This window comes from Neolamprologus brichardi, chromosome 1, assembly GCF_056152115.1.
Source record: "Neolamprologus brichardi isolate AB-2024 chromosome 1, ASM5615211v1, whole genome shotgun sequence".
Classification (NCBI taxonomy): domain Eukaryota; kingdom Metazoa; phylum Chordata; class Actinopteri; order Cichliformes; family Cichlidae; genus Neolamprologus; species Neolamprologus brichardi.
The window spans coordinates 3,711,715-3,722,157 of NC_142104.1; the positions used below are offsets into that span (position 1 = coordinate 3,711,715).

At 41.0% G+C, this 10,443-nt stretch overlaps 1 protein-coding gene across 2 annotated transcripts in view; it reads left to right on the top strand.

Moving 5' to 3' along the window:
- LOC102778248 (EMILIN-1-A-like) overlaps positions 1–7,072 on the top strand; it is a 33,518-nt gene extending 26,446 nt beyond the window's left edge. Inside the window, exons 10-15 of one of the 2 annotated variants that reach the window (XM_087841580.1) lie at positions 592–783; positions 1,372–1,392; positions 2,508–2,624; positions 4,252–4,269; positions 4,409–4,543; positions 4,898–7,072. In XM_087841580.1, the coding sequence (XP_087697706.1) occupies positions 592–783; positions 1,372–1,392; positions 2,508–2,624; positions 4,252–4,269; positions 4,409–4,543; positions 4,898–5,220 (806 nt within the window). In that variant the 3' untranslated portion in view covers positions 5,221–7,072. The remainder of the gene's footprint in view (positions 1–591; positions 784–1,371; positions 1,393–2,507; positions 2,625–4,251; positions 4,270–4,408; positions 4,544–4,897) is intronic. The other variant, XM_087841627.1, reaches the window with a different exon arrangement.
- Positions 7,073–10,443: the final 3,371 nt, after the last annotated feature.

The window sequence follows — 10,443 nt, forward strand, 5'->3', positions numbered from 1 at the left end:
CACACACACATTCACACACTGGTGATGACAAGCTACATTGTAGCCACAGCCACCCTGGGGCGCACTGACAGAGGCGGTATAGATACTACTCTGAGTTGCAGCTGGTCAGCTAGAATGTTTACCGGTCTGCTAGTTATCACTTCCGCTAATTAAAGTAACTACTTTTTGCTAACCATAATAAACCAGACGGATGTAACAGTAGTTCATCTTTGTGTACACTCTATGTACTTACATGTTGCAGGATATATTTACAACACCGTGCTGGCACCGTGTCCTTACTGGGACACTACAGTGCCCAATATGTGCAAATAAAAACTCCAATCGTGCTGCGGACCGACAGCTGATGCAGCTGTGCTCCAGCTGTGTTGCTGTGGTCACAAAGTGAGTTCTTCAGCTGGAATTCAGAGAAAGTGAGCTTCTCATTTCTCTGGAAACATCTTTCGCTGTTTTTTCTGTCCTGATGTCTTCAACTGGATGACGTGAGGAAATAGTTGAGGGTACTGCCGCGTACCGAGTGTGTCATGTTACAGGAGAAAGACGAACATATGTTCCTCGTGCTGATTTTGGTGTTTTGATGTTTTCCGTGTTTAGGACTGAACAAACACGTTTCGAGTTTGTGGACGTGTGTTTCTGGTCTGAATGACACCGTTATCCGTCATGGAGGTCTGCTGGACTTTATCCAGGACGGCCAGGACGACATCCACAGCAGAGTGAAGAACCTGAACTCGAGCTTGAACCAGGTTTCCAGAGACCTGCAGAGTTTTTCAGAGCATGACCTGACAGGTGAGCTCCTCCTTCCTCTGATTCTGTTTGTGGGGGGTTTTCAGCTACAGTGTGATTTCTCAGCACAGCTCCGCTCTGATCTGAATAACATGAAAAGAGGGTTGCAGGGTTTTTATTGGCTTGATGTACTGACTTTGTCTTGGGGACCACCAATCATTACAACAGTGCTCTCAGACAGACTTAGATCTCTTAGATTAGATATTTATTAACATCCTGACGTGCTTAAATCCTCACAAGGATATCTGATATAGATCGACTGATGAAAGGTGAAGCTTCTCCGTGTTTACTACAGTTTACCACATGTGAAAGTAAATGTACAGGATGAGCTGCTCAGTTATGTTATTAATATGAAAGTAAATGTACAGGATGAGCTGCTCAGTTATGTTATTAATATAAAGCGCAAAGAGACGTTTGATGAATTTCCTGAAGTACAGTAAACGTTTTCAGTAACTTTCTGCCCTCTGCAGGACGAATCAAGCAGTACTCAGAATAAACTGGAGGGTTTCACAATAATGATTCAGAAAAAAAACACAACGCACGTAAGAAAAAAACTGTGAGAAAGGGTGTTCATGGTGTTTTGTTTTCTAGGCCCGGCACTTCTCAGCAGAGGTTTGAATGCTCTTTTGATTTACTCACTAACTGCAAAACTAAAAGGGAGTTTGTGATGTCATCAGATCCAGAGGAAACTCCAGAGTTTGTCAGATGTACACGTTGTTTGTTGTTCTCTGTTTCCACTTGGAATATGTGCCTGGATTGTGAAAACTAATAATAATAGTAATAATAATAATAATAGTATCCACAGCCCCACGTATGAAAAAATAAAAACTTAAATGTGGCATCTTTTCCTTCAAAGGTCACCTCTTTCTGCACCTCTGGACCACTTCCTGCTCAGCTTCTATTTGTAAATTTTCCTCCTGAAGGCTCATTTCGACCTCATTCCTAGTGCAATTTCACATTAAACGTATTTAGAGAGCACACTTGTAATCTTTATATTAACAAGAAGATCCACCAGGACTGTGCTCTTGTTTTGTTGGCTTCTTTCTTCACATTCGTGGACTTGTGCAGCATGAATTTATCCCCCAGAGTGAAACCTCCAAAGCAGAGTTCATCTGTAATGTTGTGATTTGACTTTGTGTAGCGCCCAAGAAGGCAGAAGGTAAAGTGACTTTTGCCCACCACCTACCCTATTTGCCTATGACTTCATCCTCTTTTCCCCAAATAAAATTCAGGTTGAAGGGTTGCTGTGAAATCTAAAAATAGCAGTCATGTTGGAGGCGGTGCACGGCTGCTCAAGGAGAGGACCTTGAAGGAAAGATTGCTAGGTTGGAAGAAGCTGCGAGGTTTTTATTTTTACTTTTATAGACAGAGCAGTAGAACTTTATTATTGCACTTTGCAACTCGTAACATTTATTTTATTTCACTGTGGATCTGTTTGATGATGCATCAGCAGCCAACAAACAACAGCTTGAACTAAACCTGCAGATTTTGTCTTCAGTGTGTCGTCTGTTGTTCCGTGTCATTAAATATTAATGCCATAGATCCAAGTGAGCTGTAAAAAACCGTTTTGAAACTAAACCCTTCAGTAACGAATGATTGCGCTTGAATTACTGGGTGAATATAACGAAGCTTTCTAACATTTTAAAGTCTGTTGGCTTCATATCCAGTCAAGTCCAGTAGAAGTCTAAAATGTTACAACAAAGCTGAAGGTTTGTGTCATTGCACAGGCCCTCCAGGACCTCAAGGACCTCAAGGACACCCAGGAGAACGAGGCTTCAATGGGCCGCCTGGCCTCCCAGGGCCCCCTGGATTTCCAGGACCACGAGGAGAAATTGGCCCACATGGTGAGATGGATATTTTACATTTATAGAGTGTGTGATATACAGGAAGACTAAAAGTCATGAGTAAAGCTATTACTAAGCCAGCTTACATACCTAAAATCATAATTTTTTCACTACTTCCTGTTTGTTTTTTCACATTAAAAGTAGAGGTTAAAAGCTCACTACACTCAAAAACAATGATTTTCACCCTTAGTAAACAGTAAGCAGTAGGGATGCACCGATACCGATACTGGTATCGGGTATCGGTGCCGATACTATAAAATGTGTGTACTCATACTCGTAAAAGTTAACCGATACCATGAACCGATACTAACTTATTTCATTAATCAGAGGGTAGCTTGTCATTTCTGTTGTAGTTTTTTAGATTGGCCACTAGGGGGACATCCCGCGCTAAACAGGCACAGGGTTAGGCGAGTGAGACTGGCGGCTCCAGATAAAAAAGAGAAACTGGAGGCTGCTGTAGCTAGGCTAAACAAAATGTCAGCAGTGTGGAACAGCCAACTTTAACTCAGGTTTTGGAAAAGCGATGAAAAATGTCAAGAGAAAATCCACGGGCAGTTAAAATAACAGAGGCTCTGACTCATTTTATCGCTCTGGATGACCAGCCAATGCCAGTCGTGGAAAATCAGGGAGATAATGGTGCCAAAACTTTCTGAAGAGGTAAAGACAAGCAGTGTGTGCACGATGTCAGTTCTTGGTTTAACGGCACAGTGGACTGATGATCCACGGGCAGATGAGGAGTTTGTTCGTCAATGCCGAATACTTAAGTTATTTTGTTTGTTTGTTTACAATATGGACACTGCAATAATTTTTTCAAGTTTATTTTATTCTCAAACCTAATTTGTATTTATTTTATTCCAAACAGAAGTGTTTATTTATTATTCTGAAAGCTCGAGACAGTGCCAATAGTTCAGTGATATTTTGTTAAATTATGTGGACACTCTGCAATAATTTAACAGAAGTGCTTATTTTTCACTTGAAATTTTTTTGTGGTCATTTTTATTAAGATTTTATTTTTATCGGCAGAGAATAAAATAAAACCTGTCTTCCAATTCATTGCATTTGTGTGTGTGTGTGTGTGTGTGGTATCGGTATCATTTTTTGTTCTCTGTATCGGCAAGTACTCAGATCCAAGTATCGGTATCGTATCGGTTTGAAAAAATTGGTATCGTTGCATCCCTAGTAAGCAGTAATTCTGAGCAAAAAGCAACTGAAATATATAAAATAATAAAAAGTATATCAAATCAAATGTTTATTTATACAAACAAATTATCATGAGGAAAAATGGGTTTGGTATAAACTGAATGGGCACCAATCAAGTAAATTTAAATTTACCATCAATACTTATGTATCAAAATTGCACGGACAATTTGCTTGTGATAAAATTAGTTGATATCAGCATTTTGGACGTAACATTTGTTTTACTGTAACCTGAAAATTCTTGAGGAAATCAGAGGCATCATTGGAGGCTGATGAATGTTCATCTTCAGCAAAGCAAACAGCCGACATGTTTCTGTTGTTTCCTTTCTCACTTCTATTTGAAGTTAAACACACTGTTAACTGGTTGCTTTGGGTTTTATTGTTGCACCTTTTTATTATTTCACTAAACACGTGCTCTGGTTTCTTGCAGGTCCCAAAGGGGAAACAGGTACGTCTTTAATTAAGAGAAAAACCGGCTGAAGTAGAAGAACAGTTGTGTGCAGTATTTTCACTGTGATCTGGCTTTTGTTTGTTTCTCTCTGCAGAGCTGTGTGTGTGTGTCTCACTGTGTCTTTGTATCTTCTCAGGCCTTCCTGGCGCTGATGCTCAAATCCCCAAATTGTCGTTCTCTGCTGCTTTAACTGCCCCCATAGACAGAGCAGGAACCATCGTCTTTGACAAGGTCTTTGTCAACGAAGGAAATTTCTACAACCCGAGAACAGGTGAGCACGAGCAGAGGCTTGCATCAGCAGGTTGTCCACTAGTCACAGGGTTAAGAGTTCAGACTCTAATCTTCTCCTGGCATTGTGTTGATGTCGATAATTAACCTATAAATTACTTTGATGTTATTTTATGTCCATATTTACTTCCTGTTTGTAATAACTGAAGTAAAGTGATCTATTTAAAGTTATATTTAAGTTTAAGTTATAAGTTTAGAAACAGTTTCCTAGTTTTGATCAGAACTGAAGCCATCTGCAGCTTAACGAATGTAAAAAACAACCTGTTACATATTAAACTAATGCATACATTTCCTGGTTGATCTCTGCTTTAATATACTGTGAACCGGTTCCCTGCAGGTATCTTCACTGCACCTGTAGATGGAAATTACTACTTCAGCGCCGTCCTGACAGGTCACAGGAACGAGAAGATCGAGGCAGTCCTGTCAAAGTCGAACTACGGCATGGCCCGCGTGGACTCTGGAGGCTATCAGCCTGAGGGCCTGGAGAACAACCCCGTGGCCGAGGCTAAAGTTAACCCGGGCTCTCTGGCCGTCTTCAGCATCATTCTGCCTCTGCAGACTCAGGACACGGTGTGCATCGACCTGGTGATGGGCAAACTGGCTCACTCTGTGGAGCCGCTCACCGTCTTCAACGGCATGCTGCTGTATGAAAACAAGTGAGCATTTATATCGATTTATGGTGAACAAAAAGGCCTGAGGACCTGAACAGCGCTGTTTAAGATTCATGACAAACCCACAGGAGACGGGTCCATAAAGTATGATGTCACTTCCTAATTTGGGAGTGATTGAGAACTGATGACAGAGTGTTTTTCGATGAAGCTTCCTGGTTGATTTCAGCATCAGTATAACGTGTTTTTAACAGATCACAAAGACTGCACAGAAAACTTTTTCTTCAGAGGACGCTTTGCGTCACCTCTCATGTGGATGCCAGAGTGGATTTACTATAAACCCAGTCAGCTGATCTGATGTAGTCACATGGTCTGACCTCAGAGCAGCGCTGTGAGAACCGACGTCCCTGTAAACCAGGATAAGCTGATGCCTGCCAGACCTGCTTCCTCTTACTAGAAAGCCTCTGGAAACACACCGACGCATGTGGTGAAGAGTTCCAGATTTAACCGTGTAACGTGCTGTTAGTGCCCTCTATAGGCCGCAGAGCTCATTACAGCAATAATGTGAACAAGAAATCTGATGATTTATAGACGATTGGCTGCCACATAAAGTTTGTACTGAGGGCGGTGCTACAGAAAGTTTGTGAAGTCACAAAAATGCTATTAAAGATATCAGTTAATGATCATTAGAGCGGTAGATGTTGAGATAAAGTGGATGTTTATCAAATGTAAGCCCCCTTCTGGGCAAATGAGCATGACTTTAAATGTTAATGCACTGTTACTCGTACCCACCACTCAGTCCACTCCCCCTGTGAAGCGCTTCCTGCCACAACCGCTCCGTCTTGTCCAGATGTTGCTCTGCAGGCATTAGATGCTGACAGATGTAATCAGGTGGTGGGTCAGGTTTTCCACGAGGATGTTTAGCGCTGAATAGTGATTTATGAGCCTTCACTCCTGCCCCCCGATGGGGGTTTCCGTCGTATTTTCTGTTGAGCAGATGTGCTGTTGATTCTTTTTCTTGATCTTCATCATTTTTAAGTGGAAATTGAAAAATGTCATCCCCCAGAAAATGAAAGGATACGTGCTGTTACCTTAAGAGGGGCGAAAACGGAAATTTTTCTAGCACGCTCTTTGAAATATATTTTTCATTGCTGCAACCAGGTAGATTTAGTGCTTAAAAGGAACAAAACAAAGACTGAAAATAAGCTTCTTAACATGCAAAATTCTTAATTACAGAGAAACAAACTGCTCAGACTTTTCCGTACAGCTGTGCCTGTGACTGGTGAATCTTTGGATATCTGTTGTTACCGATGGTGGGATATATCCCATCGCCACCCCCATGCCCTACCCTCACAGGTCAGTGGTCGTCATGGCAACACGAGACGTTGTGACTTTACATACGATGAAAGAAAACCAAAGAAAGCTTTTTCGCTCTGACGCTTTCTAACAGCAGAATGTTTATCTATTTTCAATCTGTGTGGATTTTCTTTTTAAACTGAGATGAGTTCACATTGTGAATGTTTTTTATATTAAACAGCACTTTTTCTTGTTTTTATTGTAATTTTTATGTTCTAACAAATATTTATCACAGAATTTCACATTTATGGACAAACGTTAAAGGATGGAAATACTCCGTATTTTCTTACTGTCAAGAAATACCATAAAAGCACAGTGGTGGAAGAAATATTTTGATCCTTTACTAAGTAATAATACCACATTGTACTGTACTTAAGTAAAGAGAGTAACACCACTTGTAAAAATAAAGAATTACTATTAACGAGTCCTGCAGTCTAAATGTTATTTCAGTAAACAGATATTGTTTGATTTAAAACCCAGAAATCAAGCAAACGCTTACAGATGCACGATCTGTTTTTTCTTCGACACACAGAAGGAAATAAATTCATTCGCCATTTTATTATGAGTATTTTATTTATTTATTTATTTATTTAGGACAGTGCATGTTAATGAACATAAATGTAAAAAAAAATTACATGAATGTAAACATACCAGATTATAGCCAAGGGCTAATTTCCATCTGTTGTCCTTAAGCATAAAAAATAGACATAATAATTCATAAAAATTCATCATTTATTCATAATAAAAACTCCATCACCAAACTTACACATACACACCATTCTGTTCCCAAATAAAACATTAAAACTATACAACTCATACACAGTGTTGGGAAGGTTACTTTTAAAATGTATTCCATTACAGATTACAGAATACATGTCCCAAAATGTATTCTGTAACGTATTCCGTTACGTTACTCAACGAGAGTAACGTATTCTGAATACTTTGGATTACTTAATATATTATCATGGTTTTTACAACTACATGAATGTACTAATGCTGTGATTTATTACTGTTACTGAAGGTCTGCGGCTCTGAACCGTAGTAAAGGGACCTCTGGCTAATACGTGTTGGGCTAGCCGAAAACTAGCTTTACTTTGTTGTCTGGGTCAACTTTGCTAGCAGAGACAGAGAGAGGCGTTGAAAGGCTGCTCCAACGGAACTTATTGTTTCGGAGGAAAACACGAACACGGTGTACAGTCGAGTCTTAATAGCTTACTTACAACTGGGCTCGTCAGGCACTCTTCTTGGCTGCAGTGGTTATTATTATATTTACATGCTTCCAGCTCCCGTTTTTGCTCGATGACAGCTCGTACTTTTCCTTTTTCTCCCTCCCTCGCTCACAGACACATAACGTGTATGGCAGTCCATTCTCCCTGCAGCACGGACTACACTGCCTGTGATGCTACATTCTTTAGAGCTATACCTGTAGCATTCTGCCTATTAGCTTAGCACAGCAACAACAACAGGCGCTCTCTCACCCAGGAAACACGCAGAGAGAGCGTCACCCTGTAACCATGGCAACCGTAACGCTGCCACCTGGAACTGCTAAGCTAATAGGCATTCTGCCTATTAGCTTAGCACAACAACAACAAAAAGGCCTCTCTCACCCAGGAAACACGCAGAGAGAGCGTCACCCTGTAACCATGGCAACCGTAACGCTGCCGCCTGGAACAACAGAACGTAGCTGTCAAACAAAACCCAAACAGTCCTGACCCGCCACAATATGAAACAGGGAAGTACCGCCGTGTAATCCATTTATTTCAACAAAGTAACTGTATTCTAAATACCACCTTTTTAAACGGTACCTGTAACGGAATACAGTTACTCATATTTTGTATTTTAAATACGTAACGGCGGTACATGTATTCCGTTACTCCCCAACACTGCTCATACATGATCACACACTTGATTTGTCCATAACCAGTTTTTAACCTGTGCCTTAAACAAATTGAGTGTAGAGCATTCTCTAATGGGTTGAGGAAGACTGTTCCACAGATGGCCACCCTTGACAGAAAGGACGTTCTGCCCAAATGCTGTCCGTCTGTGGGGTATAAACAAGTCTCCTCGGATTGTAGCTCGAGTGGTCCTGTCTGAGCTTTCTTTATGCCTAATGAACTGCTTTAGTGGTGGTGGAGCAAGGGAGTGTAAGACTTTATATATCCACATATACAGTATAATCCACATTTGGTTCTGTACTTTGTATTTGTGGCAGTGAAAGAACCAGACATTTATTACAGGGATGAGATCATTGTTTACATTAGGATAACATATTTTCTGGTCTCTTGCTCTTATCGTTTGTTTATGCAGACATGGCTGATATATAGAAGAATGCTATGAGGAACGTGTATATAATAAGCTTGTTTATGTTACCTTCGGTTGAACAGTTGGTTAGTGAGCAATGCTTAATTTCTGATGAAGCTTTTAAGATGACTAAAACATAAATGGGCAGATGCACTGGTAAAACATGCCCATCCAGGAAGACTGTAGAGCAGGGGTCTCAAACTCGCAGCCCGGGGGCCACTTGTAGCCCGTTTCACCCCTACTTGCGGCCGTATTTTGACCTGAAGAAATATAATTTGGCTGTTGAAGTTACTTTTTTGTGAGGGAGGATTTGTTTGTTGTTGAGTGCAATGTTTAAATAAGTTCTTTAAAAAGCAAAAAATGATGTAATATGAAGGCAACATGATCAGAGAGTACAAACATGTTGAGGGATTGGCTGTGTTAGTTCAGTGAGAGTCAAAAACTAATGTGTACACTTATGTCTGCATTTTAATTTTGTCAGGTTAGACAATATTTGAAATTTAAACAAAACACTACATTTTCAGAAATATTTGTGGGTGTTTTCTCGTTTGTTTGATTGGGTTTTTTGTACTACTTGAAGACAAAAGTGGCCGTGGCCTGTTTGAGACCCCTCCTGTAGAGAAACTCCTCAAAACAGTAGCTGTTAGCGGAGGTAACCCCAGCTCTATGTGCATAGCCCTGAATCTGTTCACCCTTGGTTGTGTAGGGTGACGTACTGTAAGTCTCTCTCAGGCCCGGTTCCTGAGAAGGACATCTATGTGTCACTGGATCCAGTAAACCACTGGTGAGGAAGGAACATGCTGTCAGTTCAACAGTGGGGCTGAGTCATGGGTTGTAATCATATAAAGTATAAAAGATGAGTGTATTGTCCAGCTCCTAACTGTTAGGGCCACATGGAAGTGTCTTAAACCTGTTTGTTTTAAAGGCCATCAGAGGCTGATACCTGGGGTTGTACAAAGACTTCCAGTATCAGTCGATGAGAGAACAGCTCCTTGCTAAACACCTTCCTGATGGTTTCATTGTTTCAGATGATCCTGAATAAAACATGAAGTTCATTGTGTAAGTTTTGGTTATTCTCAGAGTTATAAACGCTGTGAAAGAAAGACAGAGATGTACAATTGTCATGATCCCCGCATCAAAACATCACTGTCAGGCGCTATGTTTTGTTTTTTCCCCTCTCTCGCTTCTGCTCTCTCTTTCTCTCTCGCTCTCCCCTGGCCCACGCACCTGGGGATGATCAGCACACCTGCCGCTGATTAGGACGATTGGCGTGCTACTTAAGATGGCAGACCGGCTCTACTCGTCGCTGGATCGTTGAGCCATCGGCGTCAGTCGCCCTGCAACTTGCAATTTGAACTTGTGAGTACTTCTGAACCTGGAAACTAACCGATTGTCTGTATGTGTGCAGATCTCCCCTGGACCTGTCCCCGTGTAACTGTGAATGAGCGTGAGCACGAGAAGTGGTGGAGAGAAGAGGAGCTGTTTGGGCTTAAGGAAGCTGTGTGGAAAGGATCATATTTTCCAAAAATTAATGTCATGTTGTGTTAAATAAGATGAAAAATTAGCAACTGAAATGTTTTTCCAACCAGAGGAGTTGCCCCCTGCTGCTCATTAGAAA